The sequence below is a fragment of the Stenella coeruleoalba genome, assembly GCF_951394435.1.
Source record: "Stenella coeruleoalba genome assembly, chromosome: 13".
Taxonomy (NCBI): Eukaryota; Metazoa; Chordata; class Mammalia; order Artiodactyla; family Delphinidae; genus Stenella; species Stenella coeruleoalba.
In genome coordinates, this window is record NC_137159.1 from 70,927,023 (window position 1) to 70,952,913 (window position 25,891).

The 25,891-nt window shown below is 40.5% G+C and overlaps 1 protein-coding gene across 2 annotated transcripts in view; it reads left to right on the forward strand.

Annotated features, from left to right (window-relative positions):
• DNAJC27 (DnaJ heat shock protein family (Hsp40) member C27) overlaps window positions 1–24,811 on the forward strand; it is a 39,385-nt gene extending 14,574 nt beyond the window's left edge. Inside the window, exons 3-7 of one of the 2 annotated variants that reach the window (XM_079940801.1) lie at window positions 598–667; window positions 10,193–10,357; window positions 10,994–11,116; window positions 17,040–17,200; window positions 20,982–24,811. In XM_079940801.1, the coding sequence (XP_079796927.1) occupies window positions 598–667; window positions 10,193–10,357; window positions 10,994–11,116; window positions 17,040–17,200; window positions 20,982–21,114 (652 nt within the window). In that variant the 3' untranslated portion in view covers window positions 21,115–24,811. The remainder of the gene's footprint in view (window positions 1–597; window positions 668–10,192; window positions 10,358–10,993; window positions 11,117–17,039; window positions 17,201–20,981) is intronic. The other variant, XM_079940802.1, reaches the window with a different exon arrangement.
• Window positions 24,812–25,891: the final 1,080 nt, after the last annotated feature.

Here is a 25,891-nt window from a genome sequence, read left to right on the forward strand (position 1 = left end):
TGTTAACAGTAGTTAATTCTAACATGAATGGTTGTTACTTCCCTTTTTGTTCTCTTCTGTATTTCAAAATTTCTGAAAACAAATTGACTATTGTTCTTGCTCAGATGAAGGGCATAGGAAAATTAAACAATCAACATTAATAATATACATCTTTATACTGTTTATTTTATACTATTTATTGTACTGCATGGTAACCAAGCATAACCAGTAGTAATTACGATGTCTTACTAAGTGAAGTAAAACAATTTTGTTTTCCTTCATCTTGCTCCTACTGTCCCTAATCCATTTTTTTTTTTAGCACCACAGTAGTAGCTACTATTTGTTTGTTACGGGGTGTGGACTGAAGTGTCGAGGTAAGGTGAGGCTAAATGAGGGTGTTTATTCCAAGTGAGTTCAGGGTTCTTAAAACAGGAGCCACCTGCCAGGTTGTGGCTCCTGTTGTAAAGATTATCTGGAATCAAGAAGAGGCACTAAGAAAGTACCTCTTTTAAATTTCATACACATAACCTTTTGAAATTCATAAGCGACATAAATGATATTAACATGAATACAGAAGCCACGACCTTCTTTGGGATTGTTTGCATTTGAACATTTCAGGGTACAAGTCAGAGACAGAGAAATCAAAGTTAACATCTTCGATATGGCTGGACATCCCTTCTTCTACGAGGTAAGAAAGACTTTTTGAGAAAACCTATATCCAGTATTGTCAGTGGGTTGAAGGAGAGATCCCGAATTACCGAACAACCAGTATTCAAGTCATGTGTAAAAATAGGTAAATTTAGCTGGTGTTTGTGGCTTCCCTTCGGAGCTTTACCTTAATGGATATCTGTTGGTCTTCTGTGCTGTCCCCTTAAATAGTGGTAGGAAATTTTGTTGCTAATGTTTCAAACACTTAGATAAGATATTTTAACCTTCAAAGGACTGTTGCTTTTTACTTTGTGCCTTAGCCCAGAATGTGAAAAGATAATTACATAGGTACAGGAACTTAGGAATTCAGAAATGAACCCTTTGTAGCAGTGTTCTAGAGCAATTTTCCAGTGCACTCCTCAGTCATGTGTGCTCTCTCCCCAGAAGAAGCGAAAGCAGCCTCACTTGGTTTACTTTCATCTGCTTATCAGTCCTAAGTAGTCTCAAAATCAATCTCATGGCCTTTATCTTTTGTTTTTCCTTCCTTGGGTTTTTCATTTATTTCCTCCCTTCTGCTTGCTTTGGGTTTATTCTACTCTTCTTGTTCTAGGTTCTTGAGGTGGGAGCTTAGATTATGGATTTGAGACCTTCTTTTCTAATGTATGCATTTAGTATTATAAATTCCCCTCTCAGTACTACGTAGCTGTATCCCACAAATTTTGATATGTTGTATTTTCATTTTCATCTCATTCATTCAGCTTTTTTTAAAAATTTCCCTTGAGATTTTCTGTTTGGCCTGTGGATTATTTAGAAGTGTGTTGCTTAGTTTCCAAGTGTTAGAAATTTTCCTGTTATCTTTCTGTTATTGATTTCTAGTTTGATTTCATTGTGATCAGAGAACACACTATATGATTTCAGTTTTTAAAAATTTGTTGAGGTTTCTTTTTCATGGCCCAGGACGTGGTCTATCTTGGTATATGTTACATGGGTGCTTGAAAAGAATGTATATTCTGCTACTGTTGGATAAAGTGTTCTATAAATACTTATTAGAGCCTGTTGGTCAGTGGTGTTGTTGAGTACTTTTATATCCTTGCTGATTTTCTGTTTAGTTCTGTCAGTTGCTAAAAGAGGGGTTTTGAAGTTTCCAACATTAATTGTGGATTTGTCTGTTTCTCCTTTTAGTTCTATTGATTTTTGCTTCACATATTTTGCAGCTCTCTTGTTTGGTGCATATACATTTAGGATTGCTATGCCTTCATTATATAATTTTATTATTATATCCTGTCCCCCCTGTGTCTCTGGTAATTTTCTTTCTAATGTCTGTTTTATCTGATATTAATATAGACATTTCTGCTTTCCTTTGATTAATATTTGCATGATACATCTTTTTCTATCCTTGCACTTTCAGCCTGCTTATATCATTATATTTGAAATGATAAGACAATACATAGTTCAATCATGTTTTTTAATGTATTATGCCAATTTCTGTCCTTAGATCACCTACTCTTATGTAGTTATTGATATGTGAGCGTTTAAGTTTATTATTTTTGTTTGTTTGTTTTCCATTTTTTTAAAAAATGAATTTATTTATTTATTTTTGGCTGCTTTGGGTCTTTGTTGCTGCCCGCGGGCTTTCTCTAGTTGTGATGAGCGGGGGCTACTCTTCGTTGCGGTGCATGGGCTTCTCATTGTGGTGGCTTCTCCTGTTGTGGAACACGGGCTCTAGACACGCGGGCTTCAGTTGTTGTGGCACGTGGGCTCAGTAGTTGTGGCTTGTGAGCTCTAGAGCGCAGGCTCAGTAGTTGTGGTGCACAGGCTTAGTTGCTCTGTGGCATGTGGGATCTTCCCGGACCAGGGCTCAAACCTGTCCCCTGCATTGGCAGGTGGATTCTTAACCACTGTGCCACCAGGGAAGCCCTTGTTTTCCATTTTTCATTTCTGTTTTCTTTTTCCTGCCTTCCTGTGGGTTACTTGAACATTTTTTGAATTCCATTTTGATTTGTCAAGTGTTTTTTAAATAAATTTATTTATTTTATTTTATTTTTGGCTGCATTGGGTCTTTGTTGCCGCGCGCAGGCTTTCTCTAGTTGTGGCGAGTGGGGGCTACTCTTCGTTGCGGTGTGTGGACTTCTCATTGCGGTGGCTTCTCTTGTTGTGGAGCACGGGCTCTAGGCACATGGGCTTCAGTAGTTGCGGCTCGTGGGTTAGCTGCTCCACGGCATGTGGGATCTTCCTGGACCAGGCATTGAACCCATGTTCCCTGCATTGGCAGGTGGATTCTTAACCACTGTGCTACCAGGGAAGCCCCTCTATAGTGTTTTTGAGTAAATCTTTCTGCATAGCTTTATTAGTGGATACTCTAGTTATTATATAAGTTATCACAGGCTACTGGTGGTGTTACTTTAACAGTTTGAGTGGAGTGTAGAAACTTTTCCTTCTTTTACGCCCTTTTATCCTCTCCCATTTATAATATAATTGTCTTAAATATTTTCTCTAAGTATATTAGAAGCACAACAGTGTTTAATTTTTGCTTAACTGTCAAACATAATTTAGAGAACTTAAGAGAGAAGGAAAGCATATTGAATTCACCTGTATTTTTACTTACTCTGTTCTTTCATCCTTTGTTATGTTCCAGGGTTCCTTCTTTTATCATTTCCTTTCTGTGTGGAGGACTCCTTTAGCCATTCTTTTAGTGTAGGTCTGCTGGCAACAGATTCTCTTAGTTTTCCTTGATTAAGAATGTTTTGATTTATCCTTTGGCCCTGGAGAATTTTTTTTTTGCAGGTTATGGGATTCTGGTTTGATATTGTTACCAAACCAAACTTGGGTCCACTCGCCTGTGCGCAGTAAATCCAATTCTACTGACAATAGGTTGTGGTGAAGGAAAGTACAGCAGTTATTGCAGGGTGCCAAGCAGGTAGTCCCGGACAGCTAATGCTGGAAAAAGAAACCCCGAACTCCCCGAAGGATTTCAGCAAAGCATTTTTAAAAGCAAGGGCGCCCCCCTCCAACCCCCCCGCACAGGGTATGTGATCAGCTTGTGCACAATTCTCTGATTGGTTGATGGTGGGATAACAGGGCAGAATAATAGGAATTAACATTATCAATCCTTCGGCACCAGTAGGTCTGGGGGCCTTTGTGCTCATGATCATCAAGTAATTAATTTCTTCCATTGGTGGTTTTAGCATCTGTAAAACAACTCAGGAAGTGTGCATCAGATACTATTATCTAGGTACTTCAGAGAGGAGGTACAGCAGAGGATATGGGGGAGGGGTCTGTCCTGAAAAGTCCCCATAGTGTCTTGCTCTGTTACAATTTTCTCGGCTACAATTTTTCTTTTTTTTCAACACTTGAAAAATAGTGTGCTTCTTTCCTCTGGCCTCATGGTTTCTGATGAAAAATCTGCTGTCATTTGAAATGTTTTTTTCCCCCATTTTTTTTTTTAACATTGTCAATACTTTTTTATATGAGATCAGGTCCATTTCATCTTAAACTTAGAAATTCCTGCCGTAAAATTGTTTCAACTCTGCATTTAAGAAAGAGCAGTTTTTTAAACATTGTATCTCATGGGAAAATAGTACATATCACAGAAAACTTCCTACTTTGCTGTTTTCTCTAATTTCTCTTGAGCACCATGCAAAGTTATTTCATGTTATATGAGAATCATTTCTCCTCTTATGATAATATTCCTCTTCTCTACTTAGATTTCCTTATCATTTGCGGTTTTGAGGCCACCTCTTGTACTCACTGAGCCTCTTAATCCCCTGTAATTTCACCACTCTCAGGGAAGAAGTGGGGTTTCTGAGGAATGGGATATTTATTGGGAAGGTTAACTTATTTAGGTTCAGAGAGGTGTCATTTTTTTCTCTGACCGCTTTCATGATATTTTTCCTTTGTCTTTAATTTTTACAGGTTTAATTATGTCTTTTGGCATGGATTTCTTTGAGTTTTTCCTGTTTGGGGTTTTCTCAGCTTGAATCTGTAGGTTTATGCCTCCTGCCAAATTTGGGAAGTTTTCATCCATTATTTCTCTAAGTACTTTTCAGCCCCACCATGTTTCTCCTCTCCTTCCAGGACTCTGATCTTATTATAGTCTCACAGGTCCGTGAGGCTCTGTTTTTTTCTTTTTTTCTTTTTCTTTTCTTTCCTTATTTTAGTTTATTTTCTCTCCGTTGTTCAGATTAGGTCATTATTGTTTTGCCTTCCATTTCACTGATTCTTTCCATTGTCTCCTCCATTCTGCTCTTCAGCCCAACTGTAATACTAGGCTTTTTATTTCATTCATTCTATTTTTCAGTAATTTATTTTTCTAAAATTTCCACTCAGCCTTTGCTTAAGTGGGTGGGAGTGGTGAGACAGAGCTTTTCTGAGGTGTCAGGCTGAAGAAGAGTGGTTATCATTTTTCCTGATCCTTCACTAAAGAGAGCAGGCTTTTGTTAGGCTTTTTATTGGTCTGTACCCATTGGCATTTCCAGGTTGTACTTCTGCTCTAAGGTTTGGATACATGAGGCAAAAGAAAACCCAGGGAACTCACTGCTGTGTCATTCCTCAGGTCCTGAGGTACCCAGCTTGTCTGCCTTCTTCTTCCCACCTTCCAGAATCTTCTTTTTGTTTCTTTTGTTTTTTGGGGTTTTTTCTTTGGTTTCTTTTGGCCGTGCCATGTGGCATGCGGGATCTTAGTTCCCCGAGCAGGGATTGAACCTGTGCTCCCTGCAGTGGAAGTGTGGAGTCTTAACCACTGGACCGCCAGGGAAGTCTCTGTATGTTTTATATATATAGCATCCTGGATTTTTACTTGTACTTAGCGGAAGGCATAGGGAAAAGCACATGTACTCCATCTTCCCACAGGAAACGTCACTTTTAATGGCTATATAATCTTCCATCTTGTGAATATACCCAAATATTTAGGTTAAATGAATTCCTTTCAAATGTGAAGCCTTACAGGGGATTAAATCAATTTTACAAGTGTAGAATATTGTCAGTGAAAAAGGAATGGAGGCTCTAGGTGACCAAAGTTTGACATAGATTCTAACTACCAGAAATGCTAACATAAACCTTAGATTACACCAAAGTCATGTAAGTGGAAAGTTAGAAGATGCCTGAGGATTATGTGGTCCAGACTTCTGTCATTGTAGGATTTCTTTCTGTAGCATCCCTGATTGATGGCCATCATTCATTCACCAGATAACAGTATGCCAGTTTCTATGCTGCACACTGAAAATACACAGCCCCAGTTTTCATGACACATAATTATGTCAGAGAAGACACATAGTAAACAAAGAACAGAATGCTTGGGAGCATTTAATACCCACACCTAGCTTGTCTGGAAGGTCAGGAAATCCTGTTGAAGGAAGCAACATTTAAACTGAGTCTTGATGGAGAAGTAAGAGTTATGTAGGTTGGTGGGAATCCAGGGACAGTATAATACACAGGACAGTTTTGAGTGGTGCAGACTGTTAAGTTTGGAGAATGAGTATGTCTAATGATAGGGTCTCACTACTTCATGAGTTAATCTTTTACAGAGTTAAAAACTCTACATTAACAACTTCTCTGTTATGAAGGCTGCCTTCCTTTGAATTTGCTACTGATTCTGGCCTTGTTTTTGAGGCAACATAGCCTGAGTCTGTGCTTCTACAAGAGAACCTTCCTAATATTTGTTAATCTGCACCTTTCCAGGTAAAACATTTTTTATTCCTGCCACAGCTAGACCAATCAGCATCCTGTGTGGATAACCTCTAGGTAGCTGATAGGGAGCTGAGAACTGAACACAACATTCCAGATATTGTCTAACTAGTGAAAAAGACTGAGCGTTCTGTTACTTCTATCATTAGACACTAGACTCTTATTAATGCAACCCAAAATTGCAATAGCTATTTTTTAGCAGCTCACAAAAACAGAAGTATAATTAATAGAAGCACCTTGAAATCACCACTTCTGAAGTACCTTTTCTCCAAAATAGCCTTGATCTCTCCTTTTTGGTCAAGTATTTGCTGTCTGTAGCTCAAACCCTCCTATTTGACGAGACCAAAGCCATCATCTTCTTTCTAAGCCCTAAACTGACCAGAGTACACCTGTGCCCAGCACACACCTAGTGAGGCATCCACAGTGATTCTCAAGGTCCCTGGCTTCCTCAAATCCTTAGCGTCTGTCCTCCATTGAAGCTTCCATTGTCACCAGTCCGTTTGACAGTTTTACCCAAAGGGCCTGCTGAGAAAAGACAGTCTGCTTAGTGTGTCAGATAGCAATCTCGGAGGAAATTGTCAGAGAGGGGACTCCCAAGAGAATGATGGCCTGTATTTTACCACGAGTCTTGCTTCCACTGGTGCACACAGCTGAATTCTGGGGTTTATTGGGATGAGTTAGTGCGTCTATTAAAACTTTCTGAGGCCTGAGTGATATTAAACTAACAACTCTCTCTAACCTACAAGCTAGAAAGTTTGCCATCTCTGCTTTAAAATTAAATAATTCCAGTTCCCTTAGCATCCTATTTAATTAAACTTCGGATGCGGCAAGTCTGCCAGGACTACAGTAGAAAGCTGTTTGGGGAGGTAAGACTCATGGAACTCTAGGGACCACTGAGGCATCAACTTTGACCTTTCCATTTTACAGAAACTAAGGCTTGAGGTAATAAAGTCACTTACTCAAGATGACAGCTAGTTGCCGAACCCAGATTTGAACTTGAGTCCCTTGAAAGAGAAATCCATTGAGCTCATTTAATTCTCTTTTTACACACAAATCTCCCTCTGAACAGCATGATCTGATTTTGGAATTCTTTTCCCTTTTGGCCTCTACTTTTGTTCTCTACTATAGCACATTCAGCCATTTGATTATACAAATACTTATACCTGCTAGGCCCAGGGGGTGACACAAAGATATGTTCCTTCACGTCGCTTACAGTCTAGTGGGGAAGACAGCTGGATATGCTATTAACTATGAAACCAGACAGGAAGTGACATGAGTGCTATTAGAAGTACGGAATGCTGTGGTATTCCAGGGGACGTAGAGATTGCATTCTGTTTTGCAGGTGGAGGGGATTAGATGGTGAGAAAGGGGGAAGAAGAAGCTACATGAAAGATACAGCATTATAGCTAGATCTTAGAAAATGAAAGATGAAGAGGTATCCATTTCCAGGTGGAGTTAGGAAGGTGTAGGACAGGTTTGGGGAATGAGAGATTATCCAGTTTGAAGTACAGGGAACAGGAGGGGGATCAAGCTGGGAAGTTGGTGGAGGACTGATCAGACACTGTTAATATCAATTAAAAGAGTTTGAACTTTGGAGGGTGGGCAGTAGGGAAACAATAAAGAATTTTTGAGCCGGGGCTTTAAAAAGATACATATGCACAATATATAACGTTGCTAGGGAGATTGCTTAGAAGACTCTTGCAGTTGTGCAGTCAAGAGATAATGTTGGCAATGAAAATGGAAAGGAAGTGACAGTGCAAGAAGCATGGCAGAGGCGGCTTCTACAGAACTGTTTGAATCTGCTGGGCAAAGGAACAGAAGAGCAGCAGAGGCTAACACCAGGCTTTCAACCTGAGTGGTTCAGCAAGGGTGTGCTGCTTTCATTAGAAGTTCAAGAGAAGGAAAAGTTTAGGAAGGAATGAATTGGAGGGTTTCCTGTTGTGCAGATGGAATCTGAGTTTCCAACAGGACATTCAGCTGGAAGTCTAGAGCTCATTGGAAATGTGGGTCTAGAAGCTGATGAAAGGACTCAGCTTGGAGGTTCTCACAGTTGAAACCGCGCAAGTGGTTGATTTTGCTGAGTTGGGAGGAAGGATAACAAAGAAGGGACGAGGGCCCAGGACAGGGTTTGGAATTGTGGAGGCAGACTGGAGTGGGAGCAATGGAGAGAAGAGGAGTCGGTGGGAGAGAGATCAGTTAAGAACCAGGAGAATGTGGTGTGTGGGAGCCCAGGCAGCAGGAGTTTCTAGACAGAAGGGAAAACTCTATTTAACTCCTGCAGGAGGGCTAACGGCCATGAGTACTGAGGATAGAAGACACCTTCCTGGTCTTCATCACATTAAATTCGTTCCAATTTTGTTGGTTTTGATTTTAGGGGATAGCTTTCTATGTTTATATAAATTAAGAGGCACTTACATTCTTGGTCCAGGTGTCTCTCTATGCTCAGAAACCTATAGACACTTCATGCCAGATGTGTGAGAGATGTCTTCATTCTTACTACATATCCAGCGTGAGTCTGAGTACTTACTGGAATTTTCTGAAAAGAACATATAATACATGGCCTCTGTCAGGATTCTTACTGGAATTTTGGCCTGAAAACCCCAGTCTGTCAGTGTTGTTCCTTATCTGCCTAACCTGTCACGTTAGCGCCTCTACCACTTTATTGCGCCCTGTACTTCATGTTGCCTCTTCCCAGAATTGAAGATATGCCCCAGAGGTCAGTTGCCTTTTTTTTTTAAAAGGAACATTTATTTATTTATTTGTTTATTTATTTTTGGCTGCGTTGGGTCTTCGTTGCTGTGCGCGGGCTTTCTCTAGTTGCGGCGAGCGGGGGCTACTCTTCGTTGCAGTGCATGGGCTTCTCATTGTGGTGGCTTCTCTTGTTGTGGAGTACAGGCTCAGGGCACGCGCGCTTCAGTTGTGGCATGTGGGCTGTAGAAACACAGGCTCAGTAGTTGTGGCACACGGGCTTAGTTGCTCCACGGCATGTGGGATCTTCCCGGACCAGGGCTCGAACCCATGTCCCCTGCATTGGCAGGCGGCTTCTTAACCACTGCACCACCAGGGAAGTCCTCAGTTGCCATTTTTAATAAGAACATCAAAGGAGGACAGTCAGAATGAATGCAAGGAAGGAAAGGAGAAGGTACTGATACACATTGTTTTCCAGGCACTATGTAGGTGCTCTGCCTTCATTATCTCATTTAATCCTCATAATAACCCTGTGAAGTAAGTAGTGTTATCCCCATTTTACAGATGAGGAAACTGAGATGCAGAGAGGTTATGTGACTTGCCCAAGATCACACAACTAGTAAGTAAGTGTAAACCCAGATCTGACTCCAGAGCCCATGCTCTTTTCCACTGCATCACACAGACACTCAGAGTTTGGAGTTCTAGAGTTGCTATAGAGACCCAAGAGTCATAGGGAGGTTCTGCCTAGCATCCTGGGGGAAGCCAGCTTTGGGATGTGATATATAAATGGCTGTACCTACTGCTGATACTTGTGTCATTTTTTGCCTTAAGTTCTTTTAAATTATTCATTCACCTTCCTAGTTCTCCTTAAGAAGAATGCTATATAATTTGCGTTCTTCTAAAGGCCTACTAACAACAATGAAAGATTAATCGCCTCTGGGGAGTGGAACTGGAGGTGAGGAGGGGTGGGGCAGGAGGCCGTCAGTTCCATCACAAGTCCTTCTATACTAAGAGACTTTTAAAATTATTATTATTTTACTTTGATTTTATAAAAAGCCCTCCAAAGGCCAGTAGTAACAATTAGAAAACACTATGAATACACAAAAGAACACACTTTGCTAAGTCAATGACTGTGAGATATACTTTTATAAAATCATAATACCTACATTTTGTGCACCTGTTCTTTTATGTAAAGGTTCGTAATGAGTTTTACAAGGACACACAGGGTGTGATACTGGTCTATGATGTTGGGCAGAAAGATTCCTTTGATGCCCTTGATGCATGGCTGGCAGAAATGAAGCAAGATCTTGGACCTCATGGAAACATGGAAAATATTGTATTTGCAGTGTGTGCCAACAAGGTAACTGCTTTGGAAACGGCGTGCTTAACTTTCTAGGTTCATTATGGGAAGAGTGTGGCTGAGTTTTGGGGAATAAATAAAAAGAAAAAAGTTCTGCAATCTGTAATACAGGAATCAACAGCTTTTCAAAACAAAGGTCCCTAAAACAAAAACAGTTAAAAAATAAAGCCTGGCATATCAGGACTTTTATCCATTTTTTTTCACTGGTGCCATACTTGGGGAGGATATTGGTGACTGAGCAGGAGAGGTGGAGCCTAATAATAACACTCTGACCTGACTGGAGGAGGGGAAGCAATTAGGTGAAATGTGGACTGTGGAAAGGTGTGAAGGGCAGACCATGGCCCTCAGGCGTGGCAGATGTGATGAAACCAGCTTTCACAGAGGTGAGCAGCAGCAGTGTTCTCAAAGGAGAATGCTGGTATCAGGCACTTGTGGTTTCGCCACAGAAAATCAGTCCACATTCAATATAAGTAATTTTTTAATCTTTTTTGTTCCTGATAATTTTATATGCTAGTGCTGGGGTTCACTTAAGAAGAGTGTTTGCCTCAGCAAAGGATTGACAGAGACCTACTGGGCCTATGCTAGTGGGACAAGGTTGGAATCTTCTCTCCCCCTGCCCCCAACTTTTAATTTCAGATCGACTGTGCTAAGCACCGCTGTGTTGATGAAAGTGAAGGACGTCTTTGGGCTGAAAGCAAAGGGTTCCTGTACTTCGAAACCTCGGCTCAAACTGGAGAAGGGATCAGTGAGATGTTCCAGGTAACCTGGCATTTTATTGTTTTAGAGTTTGTGTCAAGGCTGACCATACCAAATTTTAGTGTAAATTATGAGAAGCAAAATAGTAATAGGAATTTCTCATTAGAATAAGCTTTCTTTTCCGAAGCTAGTAAGAAAGAAAGAATGGGAGAGAGAGGGAGAGAATGAGTGTGTGTGTATGTGTGATATTTGTCTGCTGTCTGTTTTAGACCAGATCTGGCTGCTCATCAGAATTACCTGGGGAAATTCTTCAAAATACAAATTGCTGGGCTCCAGACCTACCGGAAGCTTAATGTTTTGATGGAGCCGAGGAACCTGTATTTTGAAAAATCTCTATAGGTGATCCTGATGATCATCAAGTTTAACAACACTTACTATATACTTACTTAAATGGGACAAAGATTTTCTTTAAAACCACCTTTGGTTACATTTGTATGCATAATCAGATGAAGGCATTACTTTGGCAAAATTGCCTTGCCATAGCTAATATAATCCTATATCGTAGCCCATGGGGGTACAGTTAGAGACCAGGAGACTATCATTGCAGAATCCAGCCTGTCATACGTAAAAGTTCGGTCTCACCGATCACGTAGGCAATAGAAGGATGGACTAACATGGCAACCTGAATAGATGGTCATTTTTTAGAATTTAATAATCTAGAATAATTTTAAGGGGGGAGACTACCTAAACAACAAATTATAGTCAACTCCTTTTTTAAAAAAGATTTTTTTTCTTTTTAAAAAAAGGAATTAATTTTTGGCTGCTTTGGGTCTTTGTTGCTACGTGCGGGCTTTCTGTAGTTGTGGTGAGTGGGGACTACTCTTTGAGGTGCTTGGGCTTCTTATTGCGGTAGCTTCTCTTGTGGAGCACGGGCTCTAGGCATGCGGGCTTCAGTAGTTGTGGCTTGTGGGCTCTAGAGCGCAGGCTCAGTAGTGGCGCAGGGGCTTAGTTGCTTCATGGCATGTGGAATCTTCCCGGACCAGGGCTCAAACCCATGTCCCCTGCATTGGCAGGCAGATTCTTTTTTTTTTTAGGTAAGAAGTGGATTTTATTTATTTATTTATTTATTTATTTTTGGACTGCGTTGGGCCTTCATTGCTGCGCGCAGGCTTTCTCTAGTTGTAGCAAGTGGGGGTTACTCTTCGTTGCGGTGCGCAGGCTTCTCATTGTGGTGGCTTCTCTTGTTGCAGAGCATGGGCTCTAGGTGTGCAGGCTTCAGTAGTTGCAGCACACAGGGTCAGTAGTTGTGGCACGCGGGCCCTAGAGCACATGGGCTTCAGTAGTTGCTGCACGTGGGCTCAGTAGTTGCGGCTCGCGGGCTCTAGGGCGTGCGGGCTTCAGTAGTTGTGGCTCGCAGGTTCTAGAGTGCAGGCTCAGTAGTTGTGGCGCACAGGCTTAGTTGCTCCGCAGCATGTGGGATATTCCCGCACTAGGGATCGAACCCACGTCCCCTGCATTGGCAGGCATATTCTTAACCACTGCGCCACCAGGGAAGTCCTAAAGTAGATTTATTTAGAGAGAAGCACTCTCCACAGACAGAGTGTGGGCCATCTCAGAAGGTGAGAGTGGCCTTGGGAGAAACACACTTCATAGATAGAGTGTGGGCCATCTCAGAAGGTGAGAAAGGCTGGCAGGCAGATTCCTAACCACTATGCCACCAGGGAAGTTCAGTCAACTCTTAATTATAGATACATTCGAAAGTAAGTGGTGGCATGAATAATGCATTTTTTCTTATGAATATATCTGATATTTTGGGAATTTTTAGCATTTCAAATAATGTAGCTATACTATAAAGAGTTGTTCTTAATTATCAAGTGGGATTTTATTTAATCTTTTGTGCTGAATTTCCTTCTAACAAGATGTCACCCCTTCTACTAGAAGACAGGTTTTATCCTTGGCTGACAGGCTGAATTGGGCATCAGTAGCGTCTATTTCAAGACCAGATAAGATTGATATTGGTTTGCCACTTTTCTATTCTTTTGAATACATAGACTATATAGGTACATAGTTTGTACCTATATGTATGCAATCATGATACTTAACCATTTAAATTAAATTAACCAATTAAACTTCTGGAGAAGTTTACATGCTTCACTCATATGAGACTCTTAACAATGTGTGGCAGGTATCATTCTCATTTCAGATATGAGGACATCAAAGAGTAGTAGTGATTTGTCCAAGAGGTGTAAATAACTGTTAGAGATTAACTTTCTTTCAGCGCTTTGAAGACACTGGTTCATTCTCTTCTGGCCTCTGTTGTGTCCCATGAGATGTTAGCACCTGTTCTTACTCTTATTCCTTTATATATAATGTGTCCTTTTTTTCCTCCAGCTACTTTCAAGAGTTTATCTTTGATTTTCAGCAGTTGTGCTATGTGCCTAGGTGTGGTTCTCTATATTTATCCTACTTGGGGTTTGTTGATTTTCTTGGATTGGTAAGCAGGTGTTTTTCATCAAATATGGGAAGTTTTTTTTTAAACCGTTATTTCTTCCAATTTTTTTTGGCCCTATTTTCACTCTCTTTTCCTTCTGGGACTCCAATTACGTATATATTAGACCATTTTGTTTTTTCCCATAGTCCTTGAGACTGTTTATTTTTCTTCCATTTTCCTCTGTTTTTCAGATTGCATAGTCTCTATTGATCTGATTTCAATCTGCTGTTAAATCTACCAAGTGAAGTTTTCAATTCACTACTTTTCAGTTGTAGAATTTGCATTTGGTTCTTTTGTGTAGTTCCAGTTCTTTGCTGAGATTCTCTATTTACTCATTTTGAACATATTTTTCTTTATCTCTTTGCAATAGTGATAATAGCAGCTTTACAGTCTTTGTCCAATATCTGAGCCATCTTGGGTTCAGTTTCTATGGACTGCTTTTTTCTTGACTGTGGATCACATTGTTGTTTCTTTGTATGAGTAGTGATTTTTGATTTAACACCAGACATTGTAGACAATACATTATAGAGACTCTACATTTGTTTATTTGCCTCAGAAGAATGTTGGTTTTGTTTCAGCAGGCAGTTCAGTTATTGGCAGATTACATTGAACTTGTGCAGGTTTGACTTTTTGCTTTAATAGCAAGGATCTGAAGGAAACCCAAAGTGTTTCCCAAGCCCTTCTAATTTGGCAGGACTCAGCCTGCAAATTCTGTCCCCCTTGCAGATCTTGTCGTTCTTGGTTTTAGGTTTTGTTAGAATGAATCTAACTCCTAAGGCAAAGCCTTTCTGTGGTGTCTCAGCTAGATGCTAGGGGTATTAATGAGATGTTAAGGCAGTCTCTCTCCTCTGACAAGGCCAAATTCTGGTGTCCCCAGGATGGCTCTTCCCCTTAGTAGTCAGTTCCCACCACTAGCCAGTTCTGTTCTCAACCCCTTAGTAGCTATTATCTGATAAGCCTCAGGTGATCTCATCCTATGTATTAATAGCCTAGCCCTCAGCTACAAACTAGTAGGGAGCCCTCACTTGGACTTCTGGGGCCCAACCCTGCACAATTCCCTCCTATCCAAGGCCCTGCTCCACAGATTCTAGCCACTTCAGCATCCTCAAGCTCTCACCTCTACCTTCTTAGCTCAATGGGACTTTGTGTCTGCTCAGACTCTGGTTTTCTGTGACAGGGTCAGGAAATGGACTCCAGGTAGAAGACCAAGGAGCAGTCTTGCACTTGCTGTTGTCCACTACCTGAAAAGAGTTACCTCATATATTTGTTCACTTTTATAGTAGTTTATGGCAGGAGGTTCAGTCCAGTACCCAGTACTCCAACATGGCTGGCACTCAGACAAGGAATTTGAACAGACTTTTGACTTCAGTTCTAGCATTCTCTGTATCACCACAGCTAGCCTTCTATAACATTACGTGTTATGAGTAAATGCTTGTGCCCTCAGAAATCTGTGAGTGTTTATATTTTAGGTTAACTTACAGACTAGAAGAAAACCTTATTGATACGTAACCCAAGCAAACATTTGTGAACTATGATCCCTTTTAGGTTGCTTTTATTTTTTTAGATTAATCTTGGGTAGAACTAATGGATAGTCTTTAAAAAAAAAGGGTAACAGAGTATAATAAACTATTCTGTGAGTACTTAGAAGTAGTGCATTCCTGCTGGTTCAATTTAATCAATACTTTCTTTGTTTCCTATATATTTAATAGACACTTTATGTCAGGAAGGAACTTGGTTTTATCTTACACTGTTAACACAGAGCAGTATTAAGATAGACTAAAACTAAGTTAACACTTCTCTTGTCTTGGTATCTAACGACCTTTCCTTTGACACCCCTTTTCACATGTCAAGGCTTCTTGTTTAGGTTGCCAAATTGATTAGCTAATACTGGAGATAAGAAAGAGGAGTCAAAGAGAAGGATAAAAGTTTTAGATGATAATAGGCACTATAGAAATATCTGGAAAAAAAAGAGGAAGAGATTAAAAAAGAAATGGAGGGATGAGGAGATAAGTCAATTTAAAAGCAGCCATAGTGTATTAAATTAGTCTTTTGAGTGAAGTTATTCAACAACAATAATAGTGCATAGAGCATGAAATATGAGCAGGATCAAAAATAGTTTTCACTTTGAAAAACATTATAAAAATAGGAAAAGAATATGAACAGTTTACAGAACAAGAAAAGATTGATAAGCAAATGAAAAGATACTCAATTTCGCTTATAATTAAAGAAATGAAATAAAAACTGTGAGATACACATCAGCTTGGCAAAAGTGAAGATGTATGATAATGCCCAATGTTGACAAGGGTGTGGGGAAATAGGCACTCCCATACACAGTGATGGGAGTATAAACTGGTATAGCCTTTTTGTATGAAAGTTGTCAAAATCAAAAAGTAAAATGCACGTACACTTTTATTCAGTAGTTATTCTTTTAGGAATTTATCCAAAAGCAGTATTCCCACAAGTGTGCAGAGATATATACACATAAAAAAATATTCACTAAAGCACTGTTTGTGAAAAAACCTAGAAACAATTGACCTGTCCAAGAATAGGGAGTTGGTTAAATAAATTATGGTAAGTCACACAGTAGAATACTGAACTGTCATCTAAAAGGAGGAATTGGGGAGGGGAGGGTAAGCTGGGACGAGGTGAGAGAGTGGCACTGACATATATACACTACCAAATGTAAAATAGATAGCTAGTGGGAGGCAGCCGCATAGCACAGGGATACCAGCTCGGTGCTTGGTGACCATCTATAGGAGTGGGACAGGGAGAGTGGAAGGGAGACGCAAGAGGGAGGGGATATGGGGATATATGTATACATATAGCCGATTCACTTTATTATACAGCAGAGACTAACACAACACTGTAAAGCAGTTATACTCCAATAAAGATGTAAAAGAAAAAACCTAGACGAAAGAAGGAAGAAAGTGTCTATATGCAGCTAGAGAAAGGTTCCAAGATGTATTATTATGTGAAAAAAAAGTGCAAGGTGCTAAGCAGTGTGTTTAATCTGCTCTCTTTTATGTAAATGCTTAGGGTTTGGATGTGTGTATGGACTGGGTACTGATAGAAAATTATTCTGGAAGGATACTGAAATAATATATTAACAATGGTTACCTCAAGGAGAGGAACTTGAGGAGTAGGGAGACAGTTTTCATTTTACACTTTTTCCTACTATTTGAATTTTTCTAACAATATTCATGTACTAGTTTTTAATTTCAAGTGTGGTTATCTGAGAGTAGGATTATAAGCCATTGAAATTTTATTCCTTATCCTTACTGTGTGCTTAAATATATATATATATAGATATATATATATATACACACACACATATATGTATGTATAGTATGAAAGAAAAAAATCTTCCAAAGTACATTTGCTTTATTGTGAATTTTAAGTTACTGGAATATATTAAAATTCTTTAAGTTGATGGTTAGAAGGAATTCCTATTTTCTCAAAATCAGTTCTCCTCTGGGATGTGTTTTCTTTTTGCAGACCTTTTATGTATCCATAGTTGATTTATGTGAAAACGGCGGGAAACGTCCTATCACAAGTAGCAGTGCTAGTTTCACCAAAGAACAAGCAGACAGCATTCGCAGAATTCGAAATAGTAAAGATAGTTGGGACATGTTGGGAGTCAAACCTGGGGCCTCAAGGTAAGCAGTGCTCTCAGATATTAGTGCTGCCTTCTGTTATAGAAAAAGACTCAATCATCGGAATTATAGTGCGATATCTTCCTGTAATTGGCTAGAAATATGAAGATGTGTGGAAATATCTTAGATTACTTAATAATGCTCCTTCACTGAATTAAGTGAATACCAAAGGGAGAAAACAGAGGGCACAACTGCTTAATGTGGGAACTATGTGGTTTGTATATTATATAAGTACCTTCTGAAATTATATGCTCTGCTTTTGTTGACTAAGAGCCTTGAAGCTAATGTAACCTCAAAAGAAAAAAAAAAAGAGAATTCTTAAATCATAGAATTTTAGAGAAGGAAAGAATGTTAGCAATCAACCTGTCCAAATATGTCTTTTCATAGGTGGGAAAACTGGGACTCAGTGAGACTAAAAACAGAGTCAAGGACCTCAGGAGTTAGTGGTAGAATTGGTTCTTGACCTTGAGCACTGTGTGTCTGCCTGTCTCTGTTTCTTTCTATCTCTGTCAAAAATCCTGCTAGTTCCTCGTCTGTGTGTGTTGATATTAAATTATTTTATTTTATCCAAAATAATTATTTGGGGGCTTCCCTGCTGGCGCAGTGGTTGAGAGTCCGCCTGCTGATGCAGGGGACACGGGTTCGTGCCCCGGCCCGGGAAGATCCCATATGCCACGGAGCGGCTAGGCCCGTGAGCCATGGCCGCTGAGCCTGCACGTCCGGAGCCTGTGCTCCGCAACGGGAGAGGCCACAACAGTGAGAGGGCTGTGTAAAAAAACAAAAAACAAAAAACAAAATAATTATTTGGGAGAAAAGGAAATACAATCACTACTCTTTGTGAAAGAATAAATCATTATCCAGCATGATTATATAACTTTTCCCCCCAGTTTTATTGAAATATAAATGATATACAGTACTGTATGAGTTTAAGGTGTACAGCATAATGATTTGACTTACATATATTGTGAAATGATGACCACAGTAAGTTTAATTAACATCTGCCATCTCATATCGATACCAAAAAAAATGTTTTTTCCTTGTGATTAGAACTCTTGGAATCTACTCTCTTAACAACTTTCAATTGTTATATAACTTTTAATGCTATAATAATACTGTTACTATACGTATTATTAGAGTTCTCAGACCTTTTTATTTTGCACTATAGCTTTCCTCCCCTTTCTACTTTTTCACCTTGATTCCCACAAAAGAAAAAGTAGCTCTTGAGATCGCCTTGTCAGCGTCAACAGCATTAAGTATCTCCTCCATTTTGGTCTCATAGCATATCTTTGAGTCCAGAAGGAAAGAGGGGAGGGGAAAAGGGAGACAGTTATTGGTCTCCCTGGACTTGCCAGGCATTACTGAGGAGCTGTTAAACACCTGAAGGAATTCAGATGACCTCAGAGCACAAAATTAATTGGTGGCTTTTAAATGTCTTTTTAGACTTCCATAGTCACATCCTAAATTCTTCCATTTCATCTCCAAGGGATATTGGCTCTATAACTAAGAAACTATTACTTACTAATTAACTTAGAACAATAATCATTAGGAAAAAAGAAACTTTTGGTTTCTTACTTATTCATTGTGGTTAACTGGAATCTCCCAAAATGTACAGGACCTCCATAATTTCCATATCCTTAACCAATATAACATGTTCTTTTCTTACCTTTGTTCCTCTGGGTCTATCAAACTAATTTGTATGGCATGAGCACGTTTGGGCAAAACCTAAAAACACTTATTTTATTTTATCTTTTAAATACACCTTTATTTTATTTTTTGGCCATGCCGTGCGGCATGCGGGATCTTAGTTCCCCGGCCAGGGATCGAACCTGTGCCCCCTGCAATGGAAACATGGAGTCTTAACCACTAGACTGCCAGGGAATTCCCTAAAAACATTTTTTTAAGTTATAGAGAGTTTTAATGTTTGTTCAGTGCTATGTTTACTATTCTTGAATTTTAAGAAAAATCTTCAGTAGAATTAATATATTTTTTACACACCTGTCTCAGTCTTGTTTCTCTAAAATTTTCCTTGAAAGTTTCTCCTGCTATCCAGAATTCTTGAAAGGTATCAGGCCTAACCACTAACCCCATATGGACGTGTTTCCTCGGGCAACAGAGTGGCTAGAGGGGCCCAACCCAAGACTCACTCATGGGAAAGAGAGAGGATGCTGTTACTGCCTCAAGGACAGAGAGTCTTTTAGGAAGAATGTGATTCTTATTAGCTAATATCGAAATTATCTATGTAGAAAAGCTACATGCAAGGTAAAACAAGAACATTCAGAAGGACTCCCCTAAGATCAGAAAGCAGAAAAAGCCTTAGAACGTATGCCTACGACATGGACAGCTGTTAACATAGCCCTATGACCTCAGTCTCCCCAAGCTGACATGTAAGATATCACATATAATATGTAACGTTCAAGTAGAAAAATATACAATGCAAAGTGAGTATACAAACAAACATGATCAGATATCACATCCAAGATATCAAAGACCATCTCCCTGATTTGACGAGCCAGACTAGAAGTCCTTCTGATAAAGAATAAAGGAGATTTGGGGAAGCACCAAATCCAGGCTTGTAAGTTAACAAGAACCTTGAATTACAAAAGGAATTCAAAAGGGAAGTGGGAAATAAAACCATCTGGTAGAGACAGAGCCAGACTCTGACCAGGGGAGTGGCTGGGCACTTGAAAGCCTCTCAGAGGCCTGACACCTGAGGATATGAAGAGCGGGGAGAATTGCAGGGCCCGGTGGTCTCCAGCCCCCACCCGCAGCAGTCCCTGCTCCTTAGCGGTCTCTCCTGGGGCTTCCTGGTCTTTGGTGAAACACTGATCGTACTGCTCCTTTCCTCTCTAGATAACGGTACATTCTCTCTTGTTTCTTCTTTGGTCTCAGGGAGCTCACACTCTCAGGTACCCCTTTCCAGTGGCTCTTTCTTGGTCAGCGGTGCCACCATCCTCCCCGAGGCCTTAGAGTCCCCATGACCCTGGAACTCATTTCAGCCCTTTTTCTCATGTCTTCTCCACCCCTATACCCAGCTCATCATCTGCTTCTATCATCATCTCATCATCTGTTCACAGGACTTTGTTTCTGTTATCTCTTTTGCCTTCCCTTGTTGGCTTCCACAAACACCTTAATCTAAACCCTTGTATTCATGCTTGGGTTATTGTAACAACCTCCTACCTGTCTCCTAACTTCCAAAAACAGCTTTCCCAGCACCATTTTGTCATGAAACACCTACTGTTAAAAATCCAACTTTTTTGTTGTTTTGCCTTCAAGGCCCTTCACTTACTGACCCCTGCTCCCTGGCCAACTTTGTTTCTTGTTACTTCCCAGTGCAGTTTCCTCCTGGAACTGCATGCAGGCTCCGGCTCCCTTCCTGGCCTCTGCCAGTTCTCTCCCTGCTGCTCTGTATTCCCCACCACTGTGTCAATCCCTGAACCCAACCTTCTTCCAGAACCCTCCTCCAGGGGGCCTGCCCTGATGGCCCCTGTCCTCATTGCTTCCGTCGGCAAATGCCGAGTGCCTGTGAAGTGCCGAGTACTGTTTTCATCTGATCATGTTTGTTTGTGTACTCACTTTGCATTGTATATTTTTCTACTTGAATGTTACATATTATTTGTGCATTGTTTGTTTCCTAGTCCTTTAGTCCTGCCTTTGAGAAAGGGTAACATTTATTTGGGATATGCTTACTGTAAGAGATGTTATGATATCCAAACAGCTAAAATGCAGTGGGTGGAGGGTGGGGGCTGACCTCGATACTGACATAGAGCTTTGCTTTTCCTCATAGAGATGAAGTCAATAAAGCATATCGGAAACTTGCTGTGCTGCTTCACCCTGACAAGTGTGTAGCACCTGGTAGTGAAGATGCCTTCAAAGCCGTTGTGAATGCCCGAACAGCCCTCCTGAAAAACATCAAATAGAAAGTAGAAAAGAAAAGACAAGTGTGGGCCTCGAGTCCAAACAGACTTTCCCTAGAGGTAAAGTAGCCAACATGGGTTTTTCCTCCACAAAATCTTACAGCTCTTTTCACTCATGTGCTGTCATTTGTAAATCAGTAATTCGGGTGCCTGTTACCATGCCATAGACATTTTGCAGAGATGAAGTGAAGAGAACCAAGCACCACTTATACACTACCATTTATTTCCTACTTCTGAATGATGTAAGAATTTTTTCTCATGAGTTTGTTAGCTCTGTCAGTGTAGCATCCCTTAGGCAGTTTGCTCAGGAAAGTCCATGAGGTTTCTGGAAGGAGGATAGGAGGATCCTTTCACCTTTTCTTTTTAAAAAAATTCATCATCAGAGAAGAAAACAAAAATGGAAGCAGACATAGCAGAATCCCTGAAAGTGTGGTGACCTCACAAGCAAGTTGCCCCTTTTACAGTGAGTTTCTTAGGTAGTATTTTAAGCATCAATCTATAGTTAATGAACTCTTGGCAGCCCTTTGGAAGTGAAACGAGGTGATACAGTTCTGAACTGAGCAGCCCTTTTGTGACGTTCACTCTGTTCCCCTTCTCCAGCCACCAGGGGGAGAGACCAGCCAGTCCTAAGAGAGCAAAGACAGTGACGGTGGCCGCAAGTTCTGGTACACTGGCTGCTGCTAGTCCTGCCCCTGAATCTGAGGCCTCTCCCTGGCCGTGGAAGTGGGTGCTGGTAGCTCTAGGGAGCATCATCGCCTAGGAATCAGGAGTCAGACTCCAAGACAGTAGTGCCTGCAGGTCACACTAGATTGAGCACACATGCCTAGAGGGCACGGCTGGCCTGGCTCGGGCATGTTTGATGCCCTAGGAGAGCCTCCATATGAGGCTTGTGCCTTCTTTGTTTCTACATTACGTTCTGCATCACAGCAGGTGGGAAAGGCAGGGGTGCCGGGTCTCCTCTTCACTTCCTCATCAGTGTTAGTTCCCTCTCTCTTCCCTCTTCTCTTCCTGTCCACATCTGCCGCCATTTCTCTTTTCTTCAATCCGTGCCTTCCGGCTCTTGACTCCTCCATCCTCCTGTGCAGCCTTCACCTGGGCCTGGCTGACCAGAGACAAGTGTGGATCCTTCGGGTGGTGGACAGAGAGATCTTAAGGCCTGTGTGAGAAGAACCTCTGTTACTTTTGCTTGGGTTACAAATTTCTGATTAGTAATATTTTTAAGCTACAGATTATGAAAATTAATTTCACATAGAGAAATACATTCTCCTGCTGTAGTATCTTCCTCAGTATCCAAGGGATGGATGAAGGTCAAGTGTGAGGACCAGCCTTTCTTCCAGAGCTTACAGAGCCAGTGCCACTGCTTGGCTCGTCACACCATCACTCTCATGTTACTCAGATTTTTAGCTGTGACCAGACTGCACTAATAGGGGCTTTAAAGTATATAAAACACTACTGTCTGTGAATTTTAAACAGCTATTCCTATTGGTCGCCAAGGAGCATTCACCTTACCCCGGAGAAGAAAAGCCGCTCCCGTTTAATTCAAGCCCACTGCAGCCTTCTGGGCTCTTCCCTGCTCCAGCGCAGCTTTGCTTCGTGTGGCTGCCCTTGCGCTGCACTGAGCTGGTCGTCAGGAAACCAGAGCATTGTTTTCTAGTATGAATTTTCATCTCGGTGATATTGAATGCTTTTTTTTTCCTATAAGTTGAGATACGAGTATGATTTCTTGTGGGGTTTAGCTCTGGGCCTGTAGAACTCCAGCCCAAAGTTCTTCAGGGCCTAAATCTTGCTTAAGGCCTTCATCATGCCTAAAGTAATTAAACATAGATCTGTTCTTACAGCAGGACTTAGGAGGGTCATGTTTATGAGGGACTGTGCATGGTGGTGTCAGCCCAAATTGACATGACAGGTCACTGAGTATGTGGCCCTGGGTAAAACCTGGTGCCAGTTTTCATCACTGTTATTAAACACTAGATTGGTCGCCTTATTCAACTACATGGTGCAGATGAGCAGTTATAGCAGAGAGAGTTCTTTAGTGCTTCCATTCATATCCTTATATAATGAGTGACTTGTTGAAATTTAGCCTGATCTTGATTCGTAGGTCTTGAGACTCAGTTCCCAGCACCTTGATTATTAATGTTAAGGATGGCCATGTACTACTTCATTTATGTAAAAGAAAGTTAAGCTTCAGGGTCCTAGAATTTTTCTGATTTCCATAATCCTTGAGTAGAATATCAAGAAGTAATGAAGCCTGATCTGCAATGAAAAGTAACTTCATACAAAATTTTACAGACCTCTGTGCATTAATTTAAATTCTTGGTGCAAATATGTACTTTGTAGTTCAACCTTATTAAAATTCTTCAGCCAGTTAGGATTGCACAATAATACATCCGTGAGAGTAATAACTAGCAGAATAATTTCAATGGCTAGAAAAATTTTTATAGAAAGTCATGTTTTTCGAAAAAGAATAAAAAGTTCGAACAGCTATTATTCAAGAAAAGCCATTTCTTCTGCATCTGAGTCACCAAAAATGAACACTTATAAAACTTGTTAGAAATACCTGCAGGCTTTTGAAATTAATTGTCCAACCTACCTAAGAACTTTAAAATATACCCTCCTTTTGTTCCTCTGTTCCTCTTTCCTGCCTCCTTTTGAATTGATATTCTCAACTGTCAACATTTCTTTTACTTCAGCATTGTCATTTTATTTCTTCACATAAATGTGTGCCCAGTAAAGTCCAGACTTGGGGGTATTGTGGTGCTACCCAAGAGAAATTGCTATAACTCTGTAGATCGCACTCTCATCTTTAAGGCTCACATTTACCTCAGGAAACTCACTCTAGTATAGTTTTTTTTTGCAATGAATTCTCAACTGGTAAATATTTCTTTATACAGATAAACTAGTACATAATTCACTGTTCGCTAAATGAGCCACAGATAAGGCAGCTAAATTTCTGAAAGAAAGCCAGAGTAAGTGGGCAGCCCCTGTAAGCTCTGAATCAGTAATGAGGTAGCTGTTCCTCATAGAACAATGACAGAATCTCGAGGGGGAGGGAGGTATTTCGGTCTCAAGTTCGAAAGGGTAGGGCCGTGCGCACATTGACTTTGACAGGAACAGTGCCTGTCCTATAAGCAATTTCAGTGGGCCCTGGGATGTCACTCCCTCTCCACCACACTCCATGTAGCTCACTCTGAGTCTGCCAGCGTTTTTGTAAAACTTTTGCAGAGGAATTTAGCCATGAAATACAGCTAACCACCTTCCATTGCAAGTTTTGCAAAGTGAAGAGGGGTTCATATTTCTCATGATTGGTACTTAGCACAATTGTAAGAGACAGTTAATACTGTTTATACGTTGGTTTTTCCATTAAGCATTTCCAGAGAAGACGAAAGCTTCAACTTGTGGTGTGGGTAAGTTAGATTATGTCTGACAAGCAGTGCAATAGGAAGCCGTGCAATAAAGGCCATGTTGGTGAAATGACTCGCTGGAAAGTTGTACAGTTTGGGTGAGCTTCCTGCCTCAGTGGCCTGCAGGGTGGTCTGCCCTTGGGCCGGGAACGCACAGTCTCTAAAGAAACCCTTTGCTCTTACGAAGTAATTGACATACTTGCTTTCTGTTGAACTAACGGAAAATGTTAAATCTAACAGCTGTTTATGTCTTGTATAGAGAGTGTCATATGTATTTAAGTTGTGTATTTTTATAAAGTAAAGGCAAATGCCAAACACCGGTCTGTGGGCTGCACTTATTTGTTGAGATACTGGTCCTTAATGTAGAACATGCTAGTCTAGAAGCCAATCCAGTTCCTTACCAACTGAGATCATAGATAAGACAACTTGCTTTAGTTGACAGTGGGTAAAGTGGAGGAAATTTTATTCACTGGTCCCTCAGGCTAACCTTAATTAAATTGTGATGAAAGTGTTTTGATCTCTTAAAGAAAGATACTAATATTATGTGTGCCTTTTTAATTCAAATGAAACTATTGTTATCTCATTTTAATAATGCAGATCTTGGCTGAATAACTTAATAATTCAGCTAACGAGTCCCTGGACAACAAGAATCCTTAAGTAACAGACTATTGTGAACCCAAATTTGAAAGTGAAAGCCTTGTAGGGCCAACCCACAGAAGGCGGTCTATCTCTGAAAACTTCAAACAAGAGCTTTAATTTTCATTATGAATGACATTCGTTATCACCTGAGAATGCCCACCACTCTTTTGGGGAACTGCTCTACCCTCTCCATACTGCTAATGTGTTCTAAAGGGGAGCTGCCACATCCTCCTATGACCCGCCCTCCTCCCTGGTCACAGAGATTGGCCCAAGAGATGGGAATGTCACCCAAGCTGAACCAATTGGCATCCCTCCCTGGGATCTTTCTAATTGGATCTAGGAAAACAAACTTCTTCTCAGGAGAGGAAGATAGGAGGAGTCCTGCTGATGCTGGCAACCTTGATTCCAACCTCATAGAAAAAATTTGAGAGAATGAAACAGACATTCAGAAAGAGTCAGAGTCCTGATGGCTAAGACTTTCCTTCTAGTCCCCTGAGATCCCCTGAACTGGTTGTTCTTCAAGCCCATCAGCCACCCCAGAATCCTTCTAATAAATCTCCACTCCTCTCTTTTCTGCTTAAGTTTCCTGGAGTTTGTTTTCTGTTACTTGCAACTAAAAGAATATTAGAAAATAATAGACATTAAGGATCATGAGCAGGGATGAGAAAGCTATGGTCTGTAGACTGGTACAGTACTTGATAAGTATATTATGACATGTTATATATTAAAATATATCCAAG